The 17,040-nt window shown below is 45.4% G+C and overlaps 1 protein-coding gene across 1 annotated transcript in view; it reads left to right on the top strand.

Moving 5' to 3' along the window:
- Nucleotides 1-17,040, top strand: part of LOC122823972 (SH3 and multiple ankyrin repeat domains protein 2-like) — a 164,281-nt gene that overhangs the window by 117,301 nt on the left and 29,940 nt on the right. Inside the window, exons 15-17 of the mRNA XM_044104088.1 lie at nt 2,778-2,859; nt 7,884-7,966; nt 11,832-11,956. Coding sequence (XP_043960023.1) covers nt 2,778-2,859; nt 7,884-7,966; nt 11,832-11,956 — 290 coding nt within the window. The remainder of the gene's footprint in view (nt 1-2,777; nt 2,860-7,883; nt 7,967-11,831; nt 11,957-17,040) is intronic.

Raw genomic sequence — 17,040 nt, 5'->3', positions numbered from 1 at the left:
TGGACCTGCGGACTGGACTTGTGGACTGGACCCTAGGACTGGACCTGGACTTGTGGACTGGACCTGTGGACTGGACCTGCGGACTGGACCTGTGGACTGGACCTGTGGACTGGACCTGTGGACTGGACCTGGACTTGTGGACTGGACCTGGACTTGTGGACTGGACCCTAGGACTGGACCTGCGGACTGGACCTGTGGACTGGACCTGGACTTGTGGACTGGACCTGTGGACTGGACCTGGACTTGTGGACTGGACCTGTGGACTGGACCTGGACTTGTGGACTGGACCTGCGGACTGGACTTGTGGACTGGACCTGTGGACTGGACCTGGACTTGTGGACTGGACTTGTGGACTGGACCTGGACTTGTGGACTGGACCTGTGGACTGGACCTGTGGACTGGATGGTGACCGGCAACCGCCGTTAGCATAATTGCTTTTTAAACCTGAATTTCATCACGACTTCCATGGAATTAAAAAAATAAAACCTGATAATTTAATTCTGTTACAGATGTGCAGCAAGCTGGTGAACATCCAGCTGCAGCACACACACACACACACACACACACACACACACACACACACACACACACACACACACACACACACACACACACCTACACACACACACGCTGCTCTAATTCCCTGTCTCATTCTCATGTCTTTCCTCCGAGCTCAAAGCCACGATGAGACTGAAATAGGCAGGAAAACTTGGGTTAAAATGGGCCTGGAAGAAACCCAGAGCAGAATCAGTCACACACACACACACACGCACACACACACACACACACACACACACACACACACACACAGCTGACAGGACGATGATACAACCACAGATGGAGCAGATGCACATGTTTTCACACAAATGCGAGTTCTCTGTGTTCTGGTGAGACACATGGCTGCTGCGTCCCTGTTGATCTGTGACCATAGAAACCAGCTGACCGTTGCTATGGACCGCCGCGATGCCGGAGACATTTGATCCCCTCTTCGCTCCTCATCACTTCCTCTCAGTAAAACAGAGAAAAAGAAAAGCTGGTAATCCTGTCTGATCCGACCCGATCGGACCCGAAACGGAACCAGGGAGAGGAGGAAGGCCTTCCTGCAGCGATGACCTCAGCCGCCGTCTCGGTGATCCAGTGACAGCTGGTGTGATGGAACATGTGAAGAGGGAGGAAGATGAGGGAAGGAGATGAAGATTAATCCGACCAACGACATTGTTTACACAAACATCATGATGTCAAAGTGTTAAAAGTTTGTTTCAACAGACAACTAGATAAAGAGAAAAACATCATCTTCATGTTCCACCTGCTGCCTTTAGGGGGCGCCACACAGCTGCCTCCATGTCAGTCTGCTGTTTCCTCTTCCTCTGGGCCCGATGCACCAACCGTTCAACTCCGACCCTGAGACGACCTTCAGCCAGATTTACACCCACGGGTCAGGATCTGTGTGATGGGGTCAAGAGGTCAAGCTGGAGGCCCTGGCACCATGTTTCACCACGGACCTGATTCTCCGCCAGCGCCATGAGAACCTGAAGCCACCAGCATGTCGCTGCAGAGAACGTCTGAATTTTTATTCCATCTTTGTCCAGAAACAAGATTTAGCTTTTAATTTACTGCTCTGTGTCTGAAGTGAGATATTTCTGGACCCAACATGGCAAAATTATTTCACTGACGATGGATGGATGGTTGGATGATGGATGGATGGATGTATCGTTGGTTGGATGGATGGATGTATTGTTGTTTGGATGGTTGGATGGATGGATGGATGTACAGTTGGATGGATGGTTGGATGTATCGTTGGTTGGATGGTTGGTTGGATGGATGGATGATGGATTGATGGATGGATGGATGGATGTATCGTTGGTTGGATGGTTGGTTGGATTGATGGATGGATGGATGTATCGTTGGTTGGATGTATCGTTGGTTGGATGGATGGATGGATGGATGGATGTATCGTTGGTTGGATGTATCGTTGGTTGGATGTATTGTTGGTTGGATGTATCGTTGGTTGGATGTATCGTTGGTTGGATGTATCGTTGGTTGGATGTATCGTTGGTTGGATGTATAGTTGGATGGATGTATCGTTGGATGGATGTATCGTTGGATGGATGTATCGTTGGTTGGATGGATGGATGGATGGATGGATGGATGGATGGATGTATCGTTGGTTGGATGTATTGTTGGTTGGATGTATCGTTGGTTGGATGGATGGATGGATGGATGGATGGATGGATGGATGGATGTATCGTTGGTTGGATGTATTGTTGGTTGGATGTATCGTTGGTTGGATGTATCGTTGGATGGATGTATCGTTGGTTGGATGTATCGCTGGTTGGATGGATGTATCGTTGGTTGGATGTATAGTTGGTTGGATGTATCGTTGGATGGATGTATCGTTGGTTGGATGGATGGATGGATGGATGGATGGATGGATGGATGGATGTATTGTTGGTTGGATGTATCGTTGGTTGGATGTATCGTTGGTTGGATGTATCGTTGGTTGGATGGTTCTTCTTCCTTATTCTATGAACCTGCTCTGAAAGCGTCCGTCCGTTTGTCCCAGAGGAGACAGACAGGAGACTCAGTCGTGTCTCCAGACCCGGTCCAGTTCTGGTTTCGGTTCTGTTTAAAGTTCTAGACCAACTGTTTGCTCAGCGGCGTTAAACCTGCTAGCGTGTTGCTACTTCCTGCTTACTGCAGGCGTTTCCATATGTTTCCTGTAAGCAGACAGGAAGTGGACTGTGGTTCTGATGTGGTTCTGCTGGGCTCTTTCTCAGATTCCCGAGCGGACCGGGCCGACAGACGGAAACTCTTCAGACATTACACCGTTGGATCGTACGACAGCTTCGACGCCTCCAGGTGAGCCTGACCGTTTCGTCCTTTGTGCCACCGATTCATCTCCGTCTGCCTTCGTTCACGTTTTCTGTCCTCAGAAAAAGAAAATTGGTTGAAATGTCGGCTTTGACCGGGTTCTGTGAGTGAACGGTTTGCTGCGATGGCTTCTGACACGCAGCGCTGCTGAGGTCTGCTGAGGTCTGCTGAGGTCTGCTCTCCTCTGCTGTCAGGTCCGCTTTAATACGAGCTTCAGCGGGAACGAAGATGGATGTGTTCTCCTCCGGGTCGCAGCAGAAATCGAGTCCAATCCCGGCTCCGCTTTGAACTAATTCTGTTTAAAAGAATCAGTCAGTTTGGTGAATCTCTGCTGCATGTTAATGGGCTGAGTGGAAGGTTCTGATCCGGTCCTGGAGAACTCAGATCTCTTTCTTTAAAACATCTAATCTATAAACTGTTTCTGTGAACCAAGGAACAGACAAGATTTTATAACTTTATACAGACAAATGGGTCCAACGATCCAGTCAGATTCAGATCTAATGAAGTCTATATTATTACAAATGCAGTCAAATTGAATTGATCGTAATTCCAGCAATCCCTCCTGAGAAAGCACATAATTTGTCATTACACTCTGACATGTACAGTTCATGTGTCAGGAAGTGATTCTTCATGACCTTTCACTCATGGTTTCAGTTTCATAGTTGCTGATTTTCCTAACTGACCACACTGGTCACTTAGCGCTGTAGCATTAGCCATCACTAAATAAGCTTTAGCGTTAGCAAAACAAATGTTTCTGACGAGTGCTTAATGGTAGCATGACTGCTGTGCTGGAGAAAAGAAACTGAACCTCTGGAAAAAGTTACAAGTTCACAAACTCATAAACTGATTGGGACTAAAATAAAGGAATTACAGGTATGAAAACTTACTGATATTTTCTTCTAGAGTCGAGCTGAAAGCAGGATCCAGAACTGGACCAAGACCAATTCAATGGAAACTCCCCAAAAAAATCTTTAAAATCCAGTTTTAATCACTGCAAACAAAAAAATAAGTGTCAGTGCAGAAGTTTTTCTAACCTATATGGAGTGATTTCATCATTTTGATTTATTTTTAGAGCCCGGCTCTAAAGACCTTAAAGGACGTTAGACCCAGAGAAATGATTTAGATGGTGCGGGAACTGGGCGTTTCCTCGTTACTCTGCTGGATGGGCTCTGGCAGGACTCCGAGTCCGGAGCTGCGACTCCTCCATGTGGGTCAAGGTGAAGCGTGTCTGCCATGCATCACGCAGCGGGGCTGAAGCTGCTCGGCCAAATGCGGAACATGACGCAGAGTCGAGGTTCTGCGACGTTCCGGGTCCAAAGGTTTCAGGGTTTTTTCCCTTGAAGGAGCAAACATCCCTAATGGTTGTTATTTTCTTTCTGGGACGTTGCTCAGGATTTTTCCTTCTTTTTATGGAACGCCTTAGTCCTCCTGTCAAACCTTTCTTTCCTCTTTAAAGATGTATGTGTGTGTTTTTTAGCTGCCAGTGGGGAAGGAAGGAGGAATTTATCTTCCTCAGAGTGTGTGTGTGTGTGTGTGTGTGTGTGTGTGTGGGCAGGCAGCAGGTCACACACAGATGAAACCAGACCTGCAGGTAGACCCGATCGATCACTGACAGCAGCCCCGTAATCCTGACTAATGCACTTGAAGACTGAACTGTGTGCTGAGTCTCTGCCGGGTAGAAGACAGCGGGGACAGAGAGGGAGTGGAGACGTCTCCATCTGGACCTGTCCATGTTTACTGTGAGGTTTAGGAGGCGACAGAAACCAGGAAATCAAACAAAGATATCCAAACTTAATCAAATGTTAAAGTTGTTTCATTTATTTTAGCCTTGTCCACATGTAGCCGAGTCTTTATAAAACCAATATCCCCGCCACATTGTTTTATAAAATAATGCCGTACACACTGTAAAGCCAGTCTTATTCATTTATTTTTAATTGTTTCATTCTTTGTAAAACACGATGATCTCTTAGTTTACATTCAGACGTTTGTTTGCCAGGTTTCTGTCCAGCCTCCTCCTGACCTAAAGATAATTAAGAATCTTTGAACAAGTTTATAAAAAGAGCAGTTCAGCAAAAGCCGTCATCAGCAGTTCAAGCTTTTTGCAGCAGGAATAAAATCTTAAAAGCCGGGATATTCCCAAAGGGAAGTGCAGGTTCTAAAACTTTGTTGGAAGTAGGAAAACGGGTCTAATTTCATTTTCAGCGTTGCAGGAGAAACGAGTTTTCCCATGAACTCTCTCAGAGCGTTTGATGCTTATTGATGCAGGAACTCTCCTAGTTTGCAGAATGCTGCTGCGCTGCTGGCTGGGCTCCAGATGTGAACCTCCATCCGCGCTGCATTAGCTCCCTGAGCGGTGCAGGATAAAACGCTGATGATGGCGGCGGCGTTGCTCAGTCACCAGGCACAAATGGATGCAGCCGGCGGGAAGGAAACCGCCACTGAGAGTACTCTGTGGAACGCCATTATCGGGTCACAATGAAAGGCTGATTTTCAGGCTTTCTTCTCATCCACTGGGGGATGTAAGGAGGGAGTCGAATCACTCACCTCCAGATCTCCAGATTCCTGATGTGGAGGAATGAAAATCTGACCATGCAGCTCAGAGAGCCGCTATAAATACCCTGCAGACTCCCACGGTGGAGCTCACAATGAGATGCTTCACATTTCCTCCCATGCATGCTGCACGCTCAGCTCTATTTGCAGCCTGCCGGCCCTCCCCGCTTGTTGCTGAACAACATGACACGTTGGATCAGCTTTCAGGCTGCTGGCCTGATACAGAGGCCAGATTTCAGATTAGCACAGAGTGTGTGAGTGTGTGTGAGGGAATGCTGTGAGGTAACCTTCGGTGTATCAGCTGGCCTTTTTCCTCTCTACACAGACTGCGTTGCTAAGGGAACAGTTGCTAGGATGGCGGTCACCGCTCTTTCTCCTCCTTCGTTCCTCCGTCTCTGTCTTTTCTCCCTCTTATCCCGCGTGTCTGTTGGCTGTAATCCTGATACAAGATGAACGAGGCAACCTCGCAGCGGTCGCCCCAAGTCATAAAAGCAAACTTAACCTTTGGTTCGGGCGTCTCCAGAGAACCAATGCACCATTTTTTCCTGCCTGTGTGATCCAGAAACGGCATGTTAGCAGGAGGGAGGTTAGCAGGAAGTGAACTGAGAGAATCCAGAGAAAGGATGTGAGGCGCAGCGTAAAGCTGAGTCAGACCCAACAGGCTCCCTGAGCGGCTCTGGAGAAGCTGCTGCTTCCTCACCTGATGGAGGATTCCTCATGAACGCAGCTGCAGCAGCCGAGGCTGCAGCGCCACAGCTGCTGCTCACACACATCTCATGAACACACAGCCATGTTTACGTCTTCTAGTGTGCCACACAAACCGATGATTACGGTTTTATCTGCTCTGTCGCTGATGATAAAAGGACTTAAAGGATTTGTTAGCAAGCAAAGATTTAAACTGAAGCTTTTGAGGATGCAAACATCCCAAGAACTCCTGAATTACAGATTATACTCTGCTGGAAGTGAAGCTAATTGTCAGCATTTCACAGATGCATCTCAATAAATGAAAATGTCATTAAAAAATGTATTTACCTCAGTAATTTATTTGGAAAAAGACAAACTCAAAGTACAAAGATCAATTACATTCAGAGCAACAAAGTTCAAATGTGCTTCTGAAGTAAATCAGATTAAAATATCAGATTAAAATATCAGATTAAAATATCAGATTAAAATACAGATTAAAATACAGATCGAAAAGCAGAAATATGTCCATGTTTGTCTTCACTCCTTCTGGATGACTTACTGCAGTAATGCAGCGTGTCATGGAGGCCAATGTTGCTTAAAGTGAATAGGAATTGCTTCACATTCTTCTCAAGACTGCAACTTTCACAACAATTTCCTCCTTCCACTCAACTTTCTGTTGATGTGCCTGTATAAAGTACTTTGTGAACAACCAGCTTGTTTATGGATTACTGTCCTTTCAGAAGACATTTTTAATCTCTGAATTAATGTCAACACAGAACCTGTGATGGATTTGGAATAATCTGACTTTTCTGCATTAAAAGTCCATTTTTGTTCATGTCATGTAATCTCATAACTTCCTGTTTCATTTAGCTGTAAATCATAATCAGAATAATGTCTGTGGATTATAAATGGACCCTTGGTCAGATCCCTGGGGAACTCCAGATGTGATAGAAATGATTTTAACTGGTGAGGATTTGAAGTTATGACAGTAATAAAAAAATGTTTTAAACTATTTTCCACCCTGATTTTTGTGTCCTAGTTAAAGGCTGTAATGTAAACAAACTGATCCGCAGCTTCATTCTCAGTCATCTGCTCAGACAGGCAGACAGAGACACTTTTTAAGAAGTCGGTAAATGACTGTGCTGTCACCCACCCACTCCCACTCCGCTTATCTCTCCGCCGAGTCTGTTGCTGTGGTTTCTCATTGCGGAGCTCTCCAACCGACGCCGCTCCACGCCGCTTCTCCTCCGCCGCCCTCCCTCCTTTCCAGCCCGCCTTCCCGTCGAGCCGCAGCCTTCATCCCCGCCTCACCATGAGCCGCTGAGCCGCCTTCAACCTCCAGACTCATGTCGCGTCTCCTCGAAGGCGCCGCACTGCCGCACCGCCGCTCGGCTCCTCCGCAGCAGCGGCAGGAGCGGCAGCGGTAACCGCGCGGCAGATTCCGCTCCAGACGCAGCGGCTGCAGCCATCACCGTCGTCTCTTCTTCACTTTATTTTAGTTATTTATTTATTTTTATCTTGTGGCTCGTCTTTTTTCCCGGAGATGCTGTCGCAGGGCTGCCGGGGCCGCGGCCGCTCGGGCTGCTAGAGCCAGAGGAGGAGGAGGCGGTGGTGGTGGTGGTGGTGTGGGGTGGGGGCGCCCTGCCCTGCCCTGCCCTGCCCCGGCCGGACTAGCTCTCCTCCAGCAGCATGAACCTCCACTCAGGCAGGGCGTCCGTGGCTATGCTGCGGATGATGGGCTGTGCTAACGGGCGCTCTGCTCGGCATCTGCTCCACAGTGACTGCGTGGTGGATGAGAAGACGGTGGTGCTCCAGAAGAAGGAGAATGAGGGCTTCGGCTTCGTCCTGCGCGGGGCCAAAGGTAGGAGATTCACTCATTGATGGCCGCTTTTGTCAAGGATTCTTCTCTGTGCATGTTTGTTTGTGACAGATTTAGTTAAATGCCAAATTCTGTTTATACCAACAAATAACTTGACGGCACAGCTGCTGTGAGCGTTGAAATCCAGATTATGACCCCAATTCTGTGCATGTCGGGCTGTTTATGCATTAGAATAGAAACGGCATGAATGCGGCGCTGCACGTCAGCTGGATGTGTTGACATGTGTGTCAGAGAGGGCTGGATGTTTTCTGACCCTCCAGAGCTGCGTGGCATTAGAGCGTAACGCCTTCATTAAACTCCTCTGGACTCTCTGACATCAGCAGCAACATTTACACCTGACCTGCTCGCTCCCATCCATGCATCTGCACGTTTGTCTGTTTTACGGCAGAACGCATTAAATAAAAACCGTCAGAAGTCTCAGTTTGAGTCCGTAAATAACTTTACAGCATCGGTCAGGGTTGCACTTCTAAACAATTTAATCTGAAAGAGTTAGAACTTCCAATCTAACCTTTTAGGTTAGTTTTTAAAAGCGAATCTCGGGCCGTGATGAATGATTATTGAAATAATCCTAATCTGTTCACCGTAAACCAAAAAGGCCATTTACTGAAAGATCAACCCAGTCAAAGCAGTAATGAAGATAAAGCTGAACAAAAATATAAACATTTTGCATTGAAAACTAAAAACCTCGTTTGTCTTTAAAACTCCTCAAATTTCAGTTTTTATTTCACCTGCTTCCAATTCTGTAAGTTAAAAATCCCGTTAAGCAGATTAATTAGACTGTTTTGTTAATCCACAGCAGATCAGCTGCACTGAGGTAAAGTCCAAATGAGTTCATGTTTTCTTTTATCTGCAGATGCTGCAAATGATAAAAGAGTCACTAAAGGAATGCTGTTATTGTTATGTTTATTTTATTATCTTAAAAATAATTTATTTATTTGAGTTTTAAATTTATTTCTAATATTGTATGCAAAGACTTGAGTGAGTGAATGAAAAATATGCAGAATGTTCCACTTTTATAATCCGATTAATTGATTAATTGTCAAAATAATTGATAGACTGATTGATTACTAAAATAATCTCCATTCAAACCTTAGAAAAGTTCTGACCCAAAATCACAAACAAATGCTTGTATTAATCCAGTTCATCTTTAAAATCAATCTTTGAACAGTTGGAGCACAAGAAGGCGACGCGTGCGATGCTGCAGCATCATCAGGGTTTGCAGCATCATCAGGGTTTGCAGCATCATCAGGGTTTGCAGCATCATCAGGGTTTGCAGCATCATCAGGGTTTGCAGCATCATCAGGGTTTGCTTTGCTGTCACGTTTCAGCTGCCATGCTTTCAAATCTGCTGGTCAGTCGTAGATTTACTCATTAAATTGACTTTCTCTGCCTTTTATGTCTGGTATTGATCTTGACCAACATGCTGAAGAAGTGAATCACTGTGAAGATATTAGCTAACTACTGTTCATTTTCACTGTTTTTGTGAATTAAGTGGCATAAATCTGCCACTGACACTTCAGAGCAACCAAACTAGGAATACACGATATTATCGGCATTAGCACCGATATCAGCCGATGTTTGGAGTTTGTATCTGTCAGTCTGTTAATTAAAACTGGGCCGGTATTAACAACATATTTTTATATCGGTGAAAATACAGATTTGTAAAAATTGACATTTTCCTGTTGAAAGGGGGCGTGGTCATGTGGTCTTTGTTTGGTCATGTGACCATATGATTGGTGGGTTTCTGACTAAAGTAAGGAAGCAATGTGAGCCGTCTGGTCGGTTGGGAGATCCAGACAATATATCTGATATCGGCCCAGATTTTCAGATCGGCGGTTCTTAAACCAGAACCACCGTCCATGTTGCGGTCAAGCAGCACTCCATGACATCAGCACAGAGGAGGACTGCTGGCATGTAGCTCCTCTGGACACGTTTGACACGTCCCTGTCCACCGTCCCCGTCCTCTCAGCCCCCTCCCAGCTCCTCAGTGCTTGTTGTGATATGAGAGGCAGATCCAGGCGGGTTGAGGCTCCAGCAGGCTGTGAGATGGGCTCTAAAAATAGCTGGTTGGAGCTGCTGCTGCTGCTGCTGCTGCTGCTGCTGCTGCTGCTGCTGCTGCTGCTGCTGCTGCTGCAGCATCGGTTTCTACGATGATTCTTGCCGTGTCATAATCCACGTTACGTTCCACATTCGATTGGTCGCCGCCGCCTCTTCATTTCTGTCGAGAGGCTGCGTTTTTGTTGTTGTTGTCGTTGTAGATGTTTCTGTTTGTTAGCAGAGATAAAGAGGGATTTGCTCAGTAAAACCAGAGGAATGTTCCAGTCCGTGTGACACACACTGACTCCCACCCTGGAGCAGCGGAGCCGGCCGGCTTACTGGGCCGGGCCCAAACACACTAACATGCCCTGATCCTGGAGCTGTCACATAGACTCATCCTCTTCCTCACTCTGCATTACTACTCTCCTCTCTCCTTCTCTCTCCATCTCTCTTTCTTGCTCTCCCTCTCTCACACACTCACGCCCACACACACACACGCACACACACACACACGCACACACACACACACACACACCCAGAAACATCACAACTGTGTTAAGAAGCTCCCATGAGATCTTGGGATGCGCTCGCGGTGTGTGTCTCCCAGTAAGACGGTGAGTTATAGGAAGTGTCAGTTGTCACCACTGGTTTCTCCCAGCCGCAGGATTCTGTAACCTCCCCGAGAGCGGGCGAGCGAAGGGGGGAGAGGGAGGGCTGGGTCGGGGGCCGGTCCCACCCAGCAGGACGGATGGTGTTACTGTACTCACATCAGGACTCCTTCCTCTTCTTAAAGCGACAGGACTGAGGGTTTTGCTGGACTTCTGGTTTGGAGTTTGATGAAGCTGAGACAGATGTTGGCCGTCCAGATGTTCAGAATCGAGTCGTTTATAAAGCCGTGGCCGGTCGGCTTGAGCGCCACGTTACACAGAAATCAGACCAACAGTTTCACCTGTTGGTCTGATTTGTGCTTAACAGTTTGTCAGTTTGTAAATTTTCTGTTTTTATCCAAACATAGACATTTCATTATAACCTGTTTTTTTCATTTTTATTTCATTGACTCAGTAATAAATATAAATAGTTCATGTAACGTGCAAAAGAAATAATGAATGAAAAACAGTTCAGTAGAACTTTGGACCAATCAAATGGTCTTTAAATGACTTTTCCCAAACATTTCTCTCAGTCCTGTTAGAAGGAACTGCTTCCACTTTCCACCAAATACAGAGGAGAAAAGGAGCTTCTGATGTGATTAATCTGACAGAATATCTCCACTAATGGGATGAAATAAACCAAATAAATCAGTGTTGGCTTCCAGAGTTATTTACACACACTGAACGACCTTCCTGCGTCCTTCAGATCCGTCCCTGCTCCAGGGACGATGGGAGACCTGGAGTTGGTGACAGTTTTTTACCAGAACCACCAGAGCTGAAAAAGAACAAGTTCAAACTGATATTCATGCAGGTCCTGAATTAAAATAACAATACTGAAAACGTCTTCATTAAATGTTCTTGGAGGAATCCTGACCTCCTGCAAACAGGAAGATAAAACCTTGAAATCAGATTTATTAGCAGAATATTTACAGCAGCAGAAAATTAGATTTAATCTGTCTGAATTTAATCTCCAATCTGCTGGATTTTAAATAAACGCTCAATTTATGGAAATAAAAACCTCTATTCTTATTGAAACACATTTAAAATTGAGTTCAATTACCTGGTTGCCGTAGAAACAAGTGAATCTGGTCGTTCCACACATCCAGACTTCACCATAGTTCAGGCTTAGGTTGACCTCTGACCTCTGTTCCTTTGTGCTGCAGCCGACACGCCCATCGAGGAGTTCACGCCCACGCCGGCCTTCCCGGCGCTGCAGTACCTGGAGTCGGTGGATGAGGGCGGTGTGGCCTGGCAGGCGGGGCTCCGGACGGGCGACTTCCTGATCGAGGTAGGAGCTTCCAGAGCCGCTTCCTGTTTACGTCTCCCTGCTGTTCGCTGAGCCGTTCTGCAGGAAAACTGGTGGATTTAAATCCTCACGGCGTCGTAAGCTTCCTGAAGACGAACTTTGGAAACTTTTGAGCCTTTAGCTTCATTATTTGAGCCGGTTTTTAAAACTGGTCTCTTTGGACAGAGGAGAATAATTTGGTTCTCCTGCCTGGAGAAATGTGGGCTTGTTCAGAGGGTTAGAAAAGTTTTTTACATTTGTTGTCCAAGTTTGGGTCTGAGTTTTTCGTAGCGTTGTTTGCAGCTGGTTGTTGGAGGCTGCAGTTAGCAAAGTTAGCATGATCAATGTAAACATCAGTTTATTCTCTGTAGATTTAGGAGAAGCTTCGTGTACTCAGAGATTTCTCTACAACCAGCACGTTAACGAGGCTGGAAGGCTGATCCTCTGGTGGTAAACTGGCTTTAAACATGGATATATTTATATGTATTACTAGTTAAATAAATAAAATGAAATGTGGTCAAAGGTTGACAGGAAGATCACTGACTGTGTTTCCATCAAAGATTTTTTTAAATTCGCATTTTCAACTAATGAAAAAGTTTGATAGAAATTCTCAATAACTTCCTTAATTTCACAAATTTTACTCTCACCTAAGGTTGTATTTGGCTTTTCTGAAAAAGGCTAAAGTGTCGATGGAAACATATTTGCAGAATAAATCCTGATCTAGCAAACGCTCCGTCCGCCAGCGCCTTACCAGAGGCACGGCGTCCAGCAGGTCCAAACCTCTGGACCGGACTTCCTCCATGTCCCTGAGATGTGTGGTCCATGCTAGTTTACAACTTCTGCTTCCGGTTTATTATCCGATATCTGATGAAATTATGATTCTGATTTTGGCCAATAAATATTTTTTAAACATCGCTCTCAGATGTTGTTGCTGTAAAACTGGAAAATGTCGATGGATTTGTCACTAGTCATTTTTTGGGGGGAAATAAATTGCTAGAGTGGTTGGAAAAGTTGCTAAGTGTGGCAACTAAGTTGCTAAGTCACCATGCTCTGCCAGTCTCTGCTGATCTTCTGACCTTATGACCTTATGACCTTATGACCTTTACGAAGGCCAATAAACTACATGGAAAATGAACGATGCTCAGATTGGCTGCTTTACAAATGGTCAAGTAGCTTTGGGCTAAAGAATTTCAGCTTCCTTTCTGATATTTTAGATCTGCTCTACATGCTTGGATGGACGAACTGATTGATTGACTGACTGATTGATTGATTGATTGATTGATTGATTGATTGATTGACTGACTGATTGATTGATTGACTGATGGATTGATTGATTGATTGATTAATTGATTGATTGATTGATTGATTGATTGATTGATTGATTGATTGATTGATTGATTGATTGATAGGTTGATTGATTGATTGATTGATTGATTGATTACTCCATCATGCTCCATACATTTGACTTCCTGCATCGTTTGTATTGTAACAGGAACTGAAGTCGTGTTTGTAGATTTGATCTTCCTCTGTGTTTTTTGATGTAAACGGCTAAAGATGTTTAATGAGGTTTAATCTTCATTAGACGGTTGAAGAAGTTCTGATGTGTTTGTGTTTGGTGAGCTCGTCAGTGCAGACGCTCTCCTGCTGTAGAAAGTTGATCCAGACCTAAAACGTGGACTGAGGAGGTGAAGAGACAGTTTGTGTTCTGCTGGACAGATGTGGCTCAGAAACCCTGAAACAAACGCTCCGCCCTGCAGGCGCCATGATTACTGTGCGGCGCTGTGTCGTGTAAGCAGCTTTGATCTCGTTGGGGTTTTTATCTTGTAGTGCAGTAAGGATTTGTGTTGATTAAAATGACTTGAAGTAATCTTCAGCGTTTCTGTGTTTCCAGAATGTGCTGCTGCCGCTGAATGTGAATCAGTAACGCAGCGCCGCAGATCGTATCACAGCTGCTACGTTAGTCCGGGAAAATCACGTCGTCTATTTCGGGCTCGCTTTTTTTACACAGCTCCATAATGAGTGAGTGTGTGTGTGAGAGAGCAGCGGTGAACTGGAGATTGGTTTGTTTTGTGTTTCTGCTAAATGGAGCATCAAATGAGGAGAAGCAGGCTGCTTCTGCGTCTGCAGCTCATCCTCAGTCAGATTTAAACTTCCTCCAATATTTCCCTGAATTCCTCTTCCGTCATCGATTCGATCGGCTTCAGGACAAAGTGAGAACTGCTGATATGTTGCAGGACTGACGTGCTTTTAGAAAGCTTACGACGAGCTGACGAGGTTTGAAGCCCTCACAGCTGCACAGCCTGCAGCTGGTTAGCCATGCATGGATCATATTTTACATAAACATGAAGCTAACGTCACGGCGAGCGCTGATTCCCTGCAACCTCAGTTTCAGCTCTAAAATGATTTCCCAAAAACTATGATGTCAGTGTAAAGAAAGAGGAACAGGAAAAATAGGCGAAGACGTAGTTATAGATACAGAATCTGAAGATGTTTTCATCCTGAAATCTGAACACAGTAACTGGGATGTTCTGTCTTTTCCCTGTTTCACATGCAGTCTCATTATTTTATTATCAGAAATTTAATGTGATTTCTTTCAACCTCCAACCAGAGTAATGTGTTCATCTAATTCACAAAAAGCTCACACATTTAGCAAAGTTCCTCAGAGCAAACAGGATCTCTGTGTTTTCACACATTTACATGAAAAATAATGGATTCATTTAGAGGAAATCAGTGTCAGTACAGAAATGTCGGATTCTGATACGTTTTTCTTGATAGTTTGATTTTAGACTAAAACTCCAACTTCTGTTCCATCTCCAGCTGTTCTGGTTCTGGTTCTGGTTCTGGTTCTGGTTTTGGTTCTGGTTCTGGTTCTGGTTCTGTCAAACCAACAAGAAAACCTCTGAAGACTCTGAGAGCAACTTCCTTCTTCTCCAAATGGAAACAAAATGGAGGCGTCAGATTTTAGTGTTGGAGGTTTTCTGGGTGAAGACCATGATCCATTTCTGCTGCTAGCGCTAGGCTAGCACCTTTGTTTTGGTTGTCTTTACCCAGAATGCCTTGCACTGTCCACTTCCTGCTTTTGTAGCGGTCTCTGGTCCACTTGGCGTTCACATATGCATTGAAGCCGAATCAGAGTTCATTTCATCCAAACCCAGACTGAGGCTTGGAGGACCAGAGGTCAGAGGTCGATTAGCATTCAAACCTTCACAAACGGACTGGACTTAAAGCCAAACGTCTTGGAGTTGGTATGAATGGGACTGAACAGATCTGAGTCCTGAAGGTCCGGCTCTGTTTGTGACAAACGAAGCTGGTTTAGATCACCAGAGGAAAACATCCGTCCCTTCAGATGAACCTTAAACCTGCTGATTGGATCCACATCGTCCCAGTGAAAGTTCTCCAGTTTGGGAACAGATGGAGGCAGGTTGTATCGGTTCACTGTTCCACAGTAAAACAGTCTGCGAGAACATGGAGAGTTTCCTGGATCAAACCTTCTGAAAGTCAAACGTTCCAGCTCTGGTTCCTCAGTCCTGTGCTGCTTCTGCTCTGCGGTTCCTCTGTCCACACTGTGTAACGGGTCAAAGTGCAGCTCAGACATGGTAAATGTTCTAAAGACAGTTTCTATCAGAGTAAAGAGGTCCAGCAGTAAAGCAGCTCTTCCTGCTCTTTTGCTGCGACACTAAAATGCTGAAAAGCACAAACAGAAGCTGAAAGCTGAACTGCTGCGGCTCTGGGCCGAGCCAACGTGAAAGCGGGCGCCGTCCCGCTCCGTGGAGGTCAGGGCGATGCGGAGAGGCCGTTTCTGCTCCAACATGTCAGATCCGATGAGCGTCGTTCTCTTCCAGACGAGCAACGGGGACAGATCTCTGACAGGTGAACGCTGCGTCCTCACGTGTTCGCCACGGTCGACAGATTTGAACCGATTTCTGCTCCATCGCCTCACAAACATAAAGACAGAAATTCAGAAATGATTTTTTTATGTGAGCAGAGTTTAAAGTTCAACAGGGAAATGTGACGTCCTTGGATGTAGCAGCTACTGCTCTTCAGCCCAGTGCATGCCTGGCCCGGGGCTCAGCTCAATGCAGCCGGCGGGTCGGTGAACCTGGTGATCAAATTCTGCTCTTTGTCGTTAATATCAGCCGGGTTCCTGCAGAACCGGCTTCACATCTTCAGACCCTGAGTCAGCAGCTGCTGAGGGTCATGATGGAGGTGAAACATTTTCAGGCCTTAAAATTCAAAGTGATTTTTGCTGCATGAGGACTGGAGGTGTTGAACCAAAAGGTCAGACGGCTGGCTGGTCTTTTCAGACAGTCTTTAGTCAGAAGTGAAGTTTTTTCTGTTTGTTGTCTCTTAGGTTTATCAAAATGATTTCTTCTTGCTAAATTCTGGAATAATATGAACTTATCCAAATATTCCAGAAGTTATCAATATTTAAAAATACAGACAGAGGCAGAAAGTTCAAACAGACAAAACGGTTCAGCCTTCCTGTTATCCACTGAAAGTCTCGCTCTCTCCTTCACCCTGGATGAACAGGAGCTTCTCCTTAAACAGTCTCCTGCTGCTGCATTGGAAAACATGCAACTGTGAAAATATTAGTGACTTTGCCACATTAATACATCACATTGACTCTTCAACAAGAAACCTGCAAGAAATGTGGTTTTATTTGTTTATTTGGTTTCTGGTCTTTGGAAACGTTTGAATCTCCTTCCTGTAAAGATTCCTGGCATTGCTTCAGTAAACAGCAAAACTCTGAGGCAGGTGAAGAGATAAATGTGTCAGTATAGGGACGGTACATTAAATATTGATTCTTTATCTTAAATGCTGGTATGTTGTGTGAATGCTGAAAACACCAGCTGGTCTGCTCAAACCTGAACTGATGAAATGTTTGCAGAATGCATCCTCTGCTCTTTAAAATGCACTAATGTGCACTGAAGTCACGCTAGCGGGACAGAACATGCATGGATCTGCTCTCTGCAGAAGCGTGCAGCTTCAGCTGCGTGTTTCTGTGAGTGTGTTCGTTCTGGAGGTAGATGGAGCGGAGCACTTACTGGCTTATATAACCACAACTTTGGCCAAGAGAGGGAAGTGTG

This window comes from Gambusia affinis, linkage group LG02, assembly GCF_019740435.1.
Source record: "Gambusia affinis linkage group LG02, SWU_Gaff_1.0, whole genome shotgun sequence".
Taxonomy (NCBI): Eukaryota; Metazoa; Chordata; class Actinopteri; order Cyprinodontiformes; family Poeciliidae; genus Gambusia; species Gambusia affinis.
This window is presented reverse-complemented; position numbering and strand designations above follow the sequence as displayed.